At 40.3% G+C, this 13,642-nt stretch overlaps 1 protein-coding gene across 2 annotated transcripts in view; it reads left to right on the plus strand.

Moving 5' to 3' along the window:
- anln (anillin, actin binding protein) overlaps positions 1-12,894 on the plus strand; it is a 92,588-nt gene extending 79,694 nt beyond the window's left edge. Inside the window, exons 19-22 of one of the 2 annotated variants that reach the window (XM_048616182.1) lie at positions 528-614; positions 7,341-7,448; positions 9,311-9,483; positions 11,240-12,894. In XM_048616182.1, the coding sequence (XP_048472139.1) occupies positions 528-614; positions 7,341-7,448; positions 9,311-9,483; positions 11,240-11,384 (513 nt within the window). In that variant the 3' untranslated portion in view covers positions 11,385-12,894. The remainder of the gene's footprint in view (positions 1-527; positions 615-7,340; positions 7,449-9,310; positions 9,484-11,239) is intronic. The other variant, XM_048616188.1, reaches the window with a different exon arrangement.
- Positions 12,895-13,642: the final 748 nt, after the last annotated feature.

Below are 13,642 nucleotides of genomic sequence, written 5' to 3' on the forward strand. Positions count from 1 at the left end.
TTCTACAATGTGAGGTCTGAACTACACACTCTTAAATATCAAAGTAAGGCAGCATATAGTGAAATTCGTAACTTAAGAACCACGAAGTAGAGAGCTTATGATAAATAAAATCACACAGCTGCCTTAACTCATAATCAGACATAGAGCATTTGGTACGACTAAATTGCCACTCAATTAACAAATGAATTATAGCAATTTTAAAGCTTTTGTACTGTTATTTGTGAGGTCTTTATAATACCACGTGGCACTCGGTGTGCTGCACAATACAAATATTTTGGTGCTTGTCAGTGACTATGAATCTCATCCGGCAAGTTAAAATGCATCAAAACAGTGCTAAATACTTCTGACCTTGTCTACTAAAGTGTGATGAAAATCTGTTGTCACTTTCTAGTAGCTTTCAGATCACAGCTCAATTATGCAAAATAAATTAACAGACTGATGTAATGTGTATCAGATCGTTGGATCTAGTTAGAGCACTGATTAAAGTATTAACCAAATCTAATATACAGTTCTTTTGTTCTTTGTAGGTTCTTTTCTCATCTCCTCTTGAAGGTCATATTTATGTGAAAGTGCAGTGCCAGGTTGGTTCCATGATTGAGGAACGTGGTTTTTTGGTAAGTTTTCTTTGGTAATAGTTAGAAGTTAACAGTAGAAATAATCTCTGCAGATCGCTCTTGTTTTTGAAGAATTAATTATTAAATTGTCAAGGAAGGTGGAACAAGCTTGTGCTTAACTAAGTTTACACATTCTTGGGCCACCACATGTTTAATAGCTATTTGGTTATTTTGTTGCAAGTCATTCATCTTTCTGCACATTCATATGGAAGAGAGTGAAGACTGAATACATATTTGCATCCCCTAAAAATGTGGTGTCATCACCTAAACTAGCAAGCTGACTGGAGAGGAAACTGGAAGTGTAACTTGCCAAAGTACGTTTTCTTACCAAGTCTGGAAATTGCCTTCCAGTGCTCATGCATTCTTAATGGTGGAGCTTTGGAACTGGTTCCCTCACTTGTAACATGGAATAATGACTTTTCTGAGTATCTACAAAGAACCACATAGCGCACTTATGAAGTCCTTTCCACAGGCCATAAGGGAACAGCATTTTACTCAAATGGATATGCCGGTCAGGCTGTAGCAACTGGTGAAGGGCGAACGCCTGTCTCTCATGCTGGACCAGAAAGGATCCTTAGCACACTGTTTACACCTATGCCATGCTAGGTCATGAAATTTTATTGAAGATTTCTGCCTTGACATTGAAATTGTAGGCTTGACTTTGATCTCTTCCTTCTGAATTAAGCAATTTTTATTACTGCTGAATTAAAAAATTGTCAAAACTTTTCAATGTGCATTCATCAGGCCGTTTCACAAAGATACTAATTCAGGGGCACGCCAACATTTAAACTGCATGGGTAGAGCATGCTGATTGATTGGCAAGTGGACTCTTGCAGAGGTATTGGCACGGAGAAAGCACCCATTAATGCTGATTGACAGTTAAGTGGCAGGCTTTTGTTTCAGTCTTAAATTGAGCAAGTTGACTCTGGTAAGGGCATTATTTGTGAGAGTGAGATAGAAATTAGAAGTGGTGTTGATTATTGCAAGCAAGTGCTTGCCTGTACTTGCATGCAGTTTCACATTAGTTTTACCAGAGGCTGTCAGCACTGGTGCTGACGGTCTCCGGGTGAATCAAAGTTAAAGCAGGAACCAAGACTGGGAGTTGGTCCCCTAAGTTGCATATACATGTGTCCAAATCGATCTGAGATGTGGACAAAAGTACCTTTTTTGTCTATTATCAAGATGACAGCCTGAATGATGTGTAGCAGAACTATGGGCACAAGCAAAGAATCCCACTTCTATCCCTGATATCACTTAAAGTACCCAAGCAGATGCTACTAATTCCAATTTCCACCTCCTGAGTCAGGAAGTGTGCCACCATTGAGCCAGACTGACAAATATTGGCTAAATGATTTGAGAGCTTCCTGATAATCGAATAATATATCCAGTTCAAAGAATAGAATGTGAGGAAAGTATTTTGTCTGTTGGCATTGACCTGTCATCCATCATGGATCTTGTAATGTTGTTTCTAATGTATTTGGATGTGTATCAGGAATTCTTTTGTACTTCAATCTAACAGCACCATCTAGTGGAATTTTAAATAATCTGATTACAAAATAATGATTCCCTGGGACTAAGTTAGCTGATTACCCTGATGTTGTCCAGCTGTACAAATTGAAAGAAAGTAGCCAATCTTATGACAATCATAGAGAAATCTAACTTCTCTGCATTGCTGACAAAATCTTTACCAGCATCCTACGGAACCATGTCGTCATGGTGGTTAAGAAGGCATCTAGCATGCTTGCCTTCATTACTCTGATCTTTTGAGTATAGGAGTTGGTATGTCATTTGATATTGTATAGGACATTGATGAGGCCTCTTCTGGAGTACTGTGTCCAGTCTGGTCCCCATGTTAAAGGATATTAGCAAGCTGGAGATGGTTCAGAAAAGATTTACCAGGATTTTGCTGGGAATAGAGGATTCGAGTTATAAGGGCTTGCTGGATAGGCGGGGACATTTTTCATTGAGCATTGATCTTATAAAAGTTCATAAAATCATGAGAGTACAGATAACATGAATGGTAGGTATCTTTTCCCTAGGGTTGGGGATTTCAAGACAAGGGGGCATACTATTAAGGTGAGAGCAGAAAGATTTAAAAAAAAAAAAAGACATGAAGAGCAACTCTCTTTACGCAGAGTAGTTTGTGTGTGGAATGAACTTCCAGAGGAAGTGGTGGACGTGGGTACTGTTAAAGTTTAAAAGGCATTTGGATAAGTACATGGATAAGAAATATTTGGAGAGATATGTGCCAAGTGCAGGCAGGTGGGTCAAGTTTAATTGGGATTATGGTTAGCATGGACTGGTTGGACCGAAGGGTCTGTTTCCATGCCGTATGAGTCTACGACTCTACAGCTCTACAACCACTTAGCGCTATGTTTTAATTAGGATCTGTTTCCAGAGGTCATGCAGTTTCATAAAGAGCCAAAAAATGACTGATAGGGTATTTGGAGTCAGACAGTTTCAGAAAAAAGGGTAAGAACAGAAAATGGACTTCCCCATGTTTGTTGACCTGACGAAGAATTTGGCTCAGTTAGCATGGGGACTTGTAGAAGTTAATGCAGAAATTTGGCTGTCGTGGGAAATTTATCGCCTTGGCTCGACTGTTCCAATACTCCACAAGATGTGCTCCACAAGTTCTGGATGATGATATGTCTCCTGCCCCATTCCTGCTAACTATTAGAGTTAACCAAGATTACGCACTTCCATCAACACACTTCTACAAGTTTTCTCTGCCATTCTTGCAAATGCCTTCTCGGTGATAATCATGGCATTAAAAATCAGAAATTACATGGACAGGAAGCTGCTCAATTTGATAACTTCAAGAAAAGATTACTGTCTTGAAGGACGTATTTTGCGGTTTCTTGTTTGCCAATGACTACATTAGCTGCTGGTTCCCAGCAAAATAAAAAGACTGAATCTTGTAGAGGCCTGAATGACATGGGATATGGTGAGAAATGTGGTAAAATCATACGAGAAGTTCAGTCAGGCCTTATTTTGACTTTATGTACAACTTGCTGCATCTTTTGACTATGTTCTAGGCACTGAGTCGAGATTCATGCTGGATCATGGCAAGTTGCATATTAAGGAGAATTACTGCTTATAATGACCTTTTACTAACTGCACAGCTCACCTCATTAATATGAAGCTTCCCATCCTATCACCCGTTGTGAGCAAACTAGACACCCATAATTCTCAACATGGAATTCAGAGCGGGTACCTCGCAACTTCAGTTCACCACTGGCCGTGAACAGCCTTTATGCTGATTACCACGCAACAGCATCTCCAGTCTTGATGTGTGGGCACTAGTCAAATGCACCCCTTATCCACAGATATTTCTGATATTTGCCAACCCCTCAGAATCTTAATGTTACCTCTCTAATCCACTTGCAGGACATTTAAGGAGTGTATTGTAGGGTGCGCTGGAAACTAGCATTGAAATGCTGCTGCATAGCAACTTTGCCCTGGGCCAAGTACCATACTCTGAATAAGCCAGGTTACATTTCATGGCTGCTCGCTTGCTCCCTTAAAACACGGTCCCTTCCTTGCTTATTAGCACAGTCACATGACCAGACACCTTGCCTTGCTGGTCAACAGCCTTCAGCTGAGGGAGAGGGTATCTTTCTGTGTGGCATTGTGCTACATCAGTCTCATGCTTGCAACATGTGCCAGCAGCTCATGTGGCAAACAGCAAGCAAACAACCATGTTTCAAAGTTTTGGAGAAGTAGCCCTTAAAGTCCATATGGGCTTTGGTCAATCCTGGCACAGCAAGTTAAGAGCAACCTGCAGTTTCTATCCAAGGGATTGGTCACAGTCAGGAGTCTGGTTAGTGTGTTCTCAGACAGCGAGCCTGGGAAGTGTTCATTTTGCTTCTGTATTCTACAGCAGACTCTCAATTTCCACATTGTTCCATGGTACAAACTGATGTTATCATAGAATCACAGAATACCCACAATGCAGGTAGAGGCCATTCAGCCCAGCGAGTCTGCACCAGCCCTCTGAACAGCATCCCACCCAAACCCACTCTATCCCCGTAAACCCTCATTTACCTGCACACCTTTGGACTGTGGGAGGAAACCAGAGCACCCAGAGAAATATGCAAACTCGACACAGATGGTCATCCAAAGCTGGAATCGAACCCTTGACCCTGGTGCCGTGAGACAGCAGTACCACCCAAAATAAGATCACCTCCCATTCTTTGAAACTCAAGATAATACTGGCCCAGTTTGCCTAATCTCTCTTCAAAGGATAGTCTTGCCATCTGAAACAAGCCTGGCCAGCCTTAGTTGCATTCCCTCTATGGTAATAATATCTATCCTGAGACAAGAATACAGAAACTGCACGTAGTCCTTCATTCTAACTAAGTTTCTATACAATTTAAGCAAGATTTCATTCCTCCTGCACTCAAATCCTTTTGTGGCAAAGACTAACATTTCATTATCATCATAAGCCACCATGTCCAGCAGGACGCCACCATCAGCCACACATTCCCCTCTCTTGACAGCATTGTGCATGGACCGTTCCTTCCAGGACACACTTGCACACTTCTCTTTCACTCCCAAAACCTCCCCTCCGGTACATGATGTTAGACATGGTGACACAGTTGCATTTGGGGTGAGACAGAAACCCAAACAAATAGTTGTATTGCAAACCCATGAATATTTATGGAAACATGAGCATTGATTATTCAGTGCATTGTCATCTGCGTGTCCTCAAAAAAATTTATTCTTTTATATTCTCTCCTGATAACTTTTGGTGTAGTCTCAGGTTCTGCAGCAAGGGAGGAGAAAACCTTCGGAGGTTGAGTCATGTGACCCTGACTGGGGGAGTTGGTGTGGGTTTTTGTCTGGACAGCCAAGACATGCTGAGAGTCTCCTTGCCAGCAGAAGTGGGATCTACCTTGGCTTGAACATCCAAGGGTTGGTGACTGGCAGTTGGTATGGGTTGGAAGGCCAAGCTACCTCTGGACTGCATTGAGAGAAGACTTCTGAGGGACCTCTGTATGGTTTCTCCTCCGGCCGGGCGCCTTCTAGTACCATCCAGTCTCCAGGGGGTGCCTGGAGTGAGCGCCAAATTCCCCATTCCCCTGCTGCCATGCCTTCAGTCCTGATGGCCAATGGCTGAGGCAATGAAATGTATGTTTGCACCAGATGATCACATGTTTTGATGCAGCCACATCTTCTCCATAGGATAACTGCAGTTATGCAACCTCTGGATAGAGAGGGCTGTGCCTCATACCTGTCTGCTGCTCCTATTCCTCCATTGAGTAAGGACAGTCCATGATTGATACCACAGGGGCCCCTCAGCCTGGGGCTGAGCAGGTACCTGATCTCTGGCAGTCCTCCAAGTGCTGGGGCATGGGTGTTTCATCCTTGGCTAGCTGTTGCGCTGTCAGTGAGGTGCTCGCCAGCTTGTAATCCTAAATGTTCTAAACCTGACATTCCCGCTGAGGTGGCGCTGTATGAGCTGATGGAAGGATGCAGGAGGCTGACACTTCCTACAAGGGCCCCGAGTGTCCTCCTCAGGGCTTGAACAGCTGCTTTCTGATGGAGCAGTTATTTCTTCACCAGAGCTGTGAGCATCCTGCTGGCACCTGCAAGTCAACAAGGAGCGGTGGTGTTGTGGCTAGTGTTTAGAAGTGATCCCTAATAAATCACACTGACAGCAGGGTTACTGTGAGAGTGATCTTTTCTTTGTAGCCAGGACATGGACATTTCTGTGTTTCCTGAGAAGCTATCCTGGCCTCATCCTACAAACGATGAGGCAACTGATATCAGGCAACCCTCCACTGTGGCTCTTTTTGCCCTGTTTATGGGTGTTTTCTCCTGTAATGGGAAAGATTGAGGGATTGAATGAGGTTAAAGTGACTGGCATTTCTGTTTGTGCTGGTGCAGGTGGCCAAAGGATGGTGAGGTCTCCCAGGCAAGTGAGTACACAGTGGGGAGTTGGTGGAAATGAGAGCAAGTGAGGGAAGATGTTGCATGTTTTAATGAGTGGAAGTCTGTGGCTTGGTGTGAGGTGGGTACAGTAGCAGAAGTAGATGAATGTGAGATAGCAGAGAGAAGGGTGTGGCACTTATCCTGGCAGAGCAGAGGGGGTCATTGACTGTGGTGTACTGCTGGCTGTTCTTCCGGACTGTAGATGCAGCACTGGCCCAAGTGGTGACCTCTGGCCTCCTCTGCTAGTCCTCTGGGAAGAGGCTGGCCCTCCAGTGGACCACCTCATTCACCAGGCCCTCATGGTCCCTGTTGGTGAATCACAGCACCATTTTACCTTTCATGACATCTTCCAAATGAATACCTGTCGAAGATCAGAACAAAATCAAGTACACAAGTTTTGTTTGTTTTATGTTGAAATGCCTCACTTTACAAATTGGTCAGTAGAACAGGACTGTTCGATGACCAAAGTTTTAAAATCTCAAGGTTTAACTTTGTATTTTGTTTCTTTAGACAGAAAGAAAGTCAAATCATAAACTTTTTCTGCCTGGCCTAGCTCTCTAGAAACTAAATGGCTAATACAAAAAAATTATTATTCAGGAAATATAAAACATACAGCATGTTGACTGTAAAATGTGATAAAAGTGTGTAATAAACAGACTAGAATTAGGATAGACTTGAATGCGATTCTGAGTCGTAAAGACTTTTTTTAGGTTACCAAACCAGTGCTTTTACAGCTGATCCAATGTTGCATAGAAGGTGGTAAAATGCAACACATTTCTTTCATTGCAGACCATGTTTGATGATGTGAGTGGTTTTGGAGCTTGGCATCGACGCTGGTGTGTCTTATCAGGGAACTGCATCTCATATTGGACTTATCCAGATGATGAGAAATGCAAGGTTTGTAGATACATAAGAACTATCAGCGTAATGTTAGAAAATAATATCTGAAATGCACTATCAACAATGCAAATTAGCTATCCCTTTGCTGTTTGTATTTTTTTCTGCAACGCATACATTAGTAACCTTCTTCTGTGCTTGAAATAGCTAACCTGTAAATGCTTGACATCATTTACAGCTCTGATGTTGGATGTTATCTAGGAGTGGGTACACACCTTTTATTTAAATGCTGGGAGTGAGGAGGCTAATAGCTTGGCAACTGCACAAAGGAAGGTTTAAATCCAAAATCCAGAACAGTTACAAATCTCTGTCCCGTTTCTATACTGAGTCTCATCTACAACAGGGTTCAGGTCTTTTGGATAGTGCAGCATGTTACTGACACCAGTGGAGAACATTTGTCGTCTCATTTGAGCACAATTTGCAGTTTCTTCCAGCTAATTCCACCATGAAGTTGACTTCTGACATTCACTGTATACAGACTAGCCCTCATCTCGTTGACTGGCAGAAGAGACTTGAGGGTCAGAATCATCCACCTGCTGTCACTTGGAACAATGTCAGCATTTCAGAGATTGGTTATGATATAAACAGGGCAATGAGAATACATCCTGCTTACTTGCAGATTTGTTGAACACAACATTTTCTCAATTCCCAAGTTATGTAATTTAAAGACTTCTGAACATGTTTCTGTAGAACAGTATGCCCAGAGTACCTTGAGTGCTGCTTCAGAAAATCTGCTTTCCCTTTTTTAGCTTTCCTTGTTTATTTTCTCAAATTCTGCAAAATTCAGAAACTATTTATGCTATGTTTTGAGCATTGGTTGTTGTGTATGCTCATTAAACTGAAATCGTGCCAACAAAATGATGTAGCTACCGATTCAAAGGCTGAATGCCTGCCTACAGTGTTTTAACCACTTTTGTTTAATTCTATGACGAGTCCGATCTAATATCAATGCTTTATTACCTTCTGTTTTTGTACAGTTTAATATTTGAGTAAGGTATTGTCATGTGAGGATGGTTTTAAATGATCAACTCAGAATATTTATTCAAATAGATGTAATTTAGAAGCTTTCAGTTTTGAAAGTTTACGCCTTTTTCTCAGCAAACCATTTTTCTGCACATAAGATCAAGTGGCTTCTTACTGAGTTGCACAAAAGCAGGATTTGCCATATGTCACCTCTAGTTATCAGTTAATTTTTATTCTTTGATTTTATCCTTTGCTCTCTCTTCTTTTGAGATTATTTCCATTTGTACCTGAGTCATTTCAGATTTGAGGATTTCCCATTGTAATTTGTTTGCTAAGTTTGCCAGGTTAATTTAGGTATTTATGATAATAATAAATTATAGCAAGGAGATGAGAAAGCTTCAACAGTGCATCAATTTTAAAATTCTGTGTCTCCTCCCTTTCCTGATTTCCTTCCCTAGATCATTGGTGCCCTGGCCTTCAGGTGTGCATGCCTGGAATGACCTCAGTGGGCTTTTCAGCTTCTCTATGCCTCTTTTCTGGTTTAAGATTCTTCTTAAAATATAATCCTATAACCAAGCTTTTGATCACCTGCCCTAATATTTCCTGAGTAAGTGGGGTAAAATATTGTTTGATTCGCCCAACACTATTGGCCTGCTTTGGATTATCTATAAATGTCCCCCTCCGTCCTGACTATTGATGGCCTGAATTGCACATGGTGAACTCCAGAAGTATACAATATTGAGGACACCATTCAGCCTATTATACCTCTCATGGTTGTCTGGCAGAGCTATTCAGTTAGCCCCACCTGTTGTTGTTTCACCAAAGTTTAGCAAATTCCTTTCATTTTTCTGATTTTTTTGCTTTTAAGATTTACTGAACATAACTGTTTTTACTTTCAGAACCCACTTGGCCGTTTGAACCTGGCTAATTGCACAAGCAGGAAAATTGAACCGGCTAATCGTGAATTCTGTGCTCGCCCCCACACATTGGAACTTGTCACTGTTAGACCTCAACGAGAAGATGACAGAGAGACTCTTGTCAGTCAGTGCAAGAATACTCTTTGTGTCACCAAGTAAGCAACAGGGTCTTGAATATTTTTGATGGGGAGAGTTCTGTATGAAGTTTCAGTGCCTTGGTAATGTCCTGCTTAATCTCTGGGATGCATTGTTAGAATGATGCCTGAACTTTAAGGGTTAAATTATAAGGGCATATTACATAGAAATGGTTTAGATTCCTTTAAGTCAGTGTTGAATAGTGATCTACTTCAGATGCTGAAAATTAAATGGGCATTTTATTGGAAATGTGTCAATAAGGGGAGGCAACGGCCTAGTGGCATTACCACTGGACTCTTAATCCAGAGACCCAGGTAATGTTCTAGGGACTCAGGTTCAAATCCTGTCACAGCAGATGGTGGAATTTGAATTCAATAAGAATCTGAAATTAGGAGTCTAATGATGACCATGAATCCACTGTTTGTTGGAAAAACCATCTGGTTCATTCATGTTCTTTAGGGAAGGAAACTGTCATCCTTATCTGTTCTGGTCTGGCCTACATGCGAATCCAGACAGCAATGTGATTGACTCCTAACTACCCTCTGGGCAATTAGGGGCGAGCAATAAATGTTGGACTAACCTGCGATGCCCTCATGCCGTGAATTAATTTTAAAAAGCTACTTTTTTTTTTCTGGTAGGGGAATGCAGAATGAAGTGGTATAATCAGAAAGGTAGAGCTAGGCAATAGATGGAAATCCAAAATCCACTTTTTTCTCACAAGTGCATTGTAGAAATCTGGAATTCTCTTCAAAACGTTGTGGATCCTGAGGCAATTAAAGCATTTAAGTAGTGATCATAACATTTTTATTAGGTAAGCATGTCAAGTGATCTGACACTAAAATGGATAGGTGGACTTGAGGTACAGATCAGCCATGATCCAACTGAATGGCAGAGCAAGCCTACTTTTATTCTGTTTGTTACTGACTTGTCATGAGGTCACAATTCAACCTGACTTGAGGACATCTCACAGTAATACTGTATTGAGAGATGGGGCAATGGTTTCCAATTCTTGCTTCTCAGTTTCTGATTTCAATAATGTTGCTGTTTACCATGAAATTCCCAACAGGCAAATGCGAGGGGAATTAGGTTTAGTTGTTCATTTAAACCTTCTATTTTAGTAGGGGTGTTTTACTTCTGGTGTGTAATAGGCCTGCTTGTTCTGCATGTGAGATGTATGTACTTGAAAGGAAACTGGATAATCTGGTTTGGCAAGTACGCTGAGACAAAGCAAAGAAATTTGGGACAGATAGAATTGGGGACATGTGAGTAAACCTCAGTTCAGTCTAGATTCTTTGCCACAGAATTTATTGGAAACGTTCTTTAACGCAATATTATTCCAGGTCCCACTGATTTGTTAAACAATGATACCTGGAAGTTAACTATTGCAATGTGCCATGCACTTTACTAGTTTTTTTTGTTTTCATTCTCCATTGTAATTCCGATTTTATATTTGAGAGGCAATTAAACTTATTATCCATATTCAATTTACTATGACTACACTGATTGGTTAGATATTTTCCCCACAACAGAACATAAACTGCTGGCTTTTCATAACTGGGGGTTGAAAAGATACCGCAATGGGTGGGGTCAGGGAAATTTGATTAGATCAGCACAGGGGAGAGGAACAAGGCCAAAGCTAAACGTGATTGGATATAAATCTATTTGAATTGGATTTCAGGAATCTAACAATGATGTATTGTTTTAATGTTTTCTAATGACTCTGTTAACCCAATCAAAAATTTCAGCTCCTTTCCTTTCCCTTCTCACCTATTCCAGGAACTGGTTATCAGCTGATACCAAGGATGAACGCAACCTCTGGATGCAGAAGCTGAATCAGGTTCTCGTTGATCTGCGAACTTGGCAACCAGATGCTTGCTACAGACCTCACATCCTTATGAAGGAGATTGAACACCATTATTAGCCAGTTTTATTTTCCACTGAGGTCGTTCAGAGACTGAAACATTATGAGCATTGAACAAGTGCAAATACTTGTGGCATTTTGTACATTTAAATATTTCTGAACAGCCAATACACTGGCAATAACCATTGTACAGTGATGCCTGAAGAAAACATCTTTTTAAAAACAGAAAAGATGGTCTTTGGTCAAACATTAACATTATTAGAGAAGGTAGAGCTTTGGAAGACTATAATAATATTGTGTAACATTTTATACAATAGCTATTGCCTTGAGCTTATTGAGTTACAGATGTCCTTTTGCAGTTAAAATGATGACACCGAGCTAAGAGCTCAGTACCTGATCATGTGTAAGAATGGTTGTAACCTTCATGGCTGGGATTTTATTTGATAAAGGTCGCTTTGAAGTAATTTAAGCAACTGCAAATAGTAACTACTTGCAAATAAGAGGAACTGTTGTTATAAGCCATATTGATTTTTTAAAAAAATGTTAATTGTGTTGTCCTTCAGCCATGAGGAAGAGCCACTGGGTCCAGAATGATGACAAAGGTACAATTGTATTTCTCCATATGAGTTAGCACTTTTAAAAAGTATTTGACAGATCTCAATCCTTCAAAGGAATCAGTTTCCATCCAATGTCTCGCCAACAATTCACAAAGTTTGCACATTAGTGCAATTGACTGAGAAGTGAATATGATTGTACTGAGCCCTCAAGAGTTCTGCATGTTATGTAGGCTGTTTGGCTGTTTACACCATGATTCTTAAGTTTGTTGGCCTTAGCTCATGGACTACTTCCAGAAAATGTCAATTTGAAATATCTGAATCCTTGTTTCTATAGTTTGAAATACTGGAATTTTTGAGGTACCAGAACACACTGCAATAACTTTATACGTATATTTTAAATTATGCTGCTATTATATTACCTGCTCATTATTTGCAGGCTGTCACATTTTACTTCAGCAAATAGCATTTTAATATTTACACCGAATTTATATGCACCCTTTTGAGAGAGATATTAAGCTCTTTTTTTTGTGTGAACATCATTGTGAATAATTTAATAATCATACTTGATATTTTCAGGGCTAACTTTTCGTTCCAGTGCGCATTAAGCTAGCCTTTACTACAGTAATATGTTCACTCCAGTTATAAGAATTTAAAGATGGAATTTTTTGATTATGCTGATACTGGTATGCAATGATTTTGAACATGAGCTGTTGATGCCATCATAAAACACATTGGAAAACATTTACATCATAGTTATTGTCCCAGCTATAGTTTATACTATTATTAAATGTATGTCAAATAAGTACTGTAATATCACACTAACAAACTTGTAAAGTATTAAATCCAAAGTTATGCTATTTTTATTTCCATTAATATTTCCAGCTTTGTTCATTTTCTATCCTCTCATGTCTATCTCTTAATCAGGCAATGTTATCTCGTTCCATTCTGTAATGTTTTATTGTATTATTACACGGCCATCTTTTGCACATTGTTTAAAAATAAACTGCTTCAAAACACAGCCATCTCAAAAGATTATGTTCATGGATTGATTAATAGTAAGTAGCCTGTGTTCGTACAGCACCTTTAACATTGTAGAAATGGCAAAAACATGTTTCACAGGATTAGTCCTTTTTGATGCTGTACAAAATGGGAGGCATTTCCAGGGTGAAAGGCCATGACAGCTGAAGGCATGGATAATCAAAGTTCCAGGTGATGGATATGTATTAAAGTTTATTAAATTCAGTTCCGTTTGAAAATGGATTTCAAAATTTCGAGGCGACAAAATAGTCTTTTTGGGCAGTCTGTTGAGACTGAGGTTGACTTTCTTCCACTCTGGAGTTGAGTCCATACGTAAATAAACAGCCCAATGTTGGATTCCCATAAACTGCCACAAATTGATAGGAGATTTATGAAAAGCCAAGTAATTGGGATGCTCTGGTTTTCACATGCTCCTTCCCCTATTTGTGTTTGGCCTCCACGTGCTTGACTCCAGTTTGCAAGCATGGTGGATCCTTTGGTGAGACTCATGATTTGCTTGTTGTTATGCAGCAGGCAGAGAATAGTGCCACATTTCTGTGAGCAAATTAGAGGGCAGTTCCCAAAATTCCTCTAGTTTGAAGAAGGCATGTATAAAGGTTTCTGCTGCTCTTTTGAAGTATTTTGGATTTATCTTGCTGTGAAAATCATTTCCATTTCACCTCTTGATGGATGAAATCCACATTGTAAATCCATTAGAAGGTCAAGAGAAGGTGGTTGAGGAGA

Source organism: Rhincodon typus, chromosome 2 (genome assembly GCF_021869965.1).
Source record: "Rhincodon typus isolate 14 chromosome 2, sRhiTyp1.1, whole genome shotgun sequence".
Taxonomy (NCBI): domain Eukaryota; kingdom Metazoa; phylum Chordata; class Chondrichthyes; order Orectolobiformes; family Rhincodontidae; genus Rhincodon; species Rhincodon typus.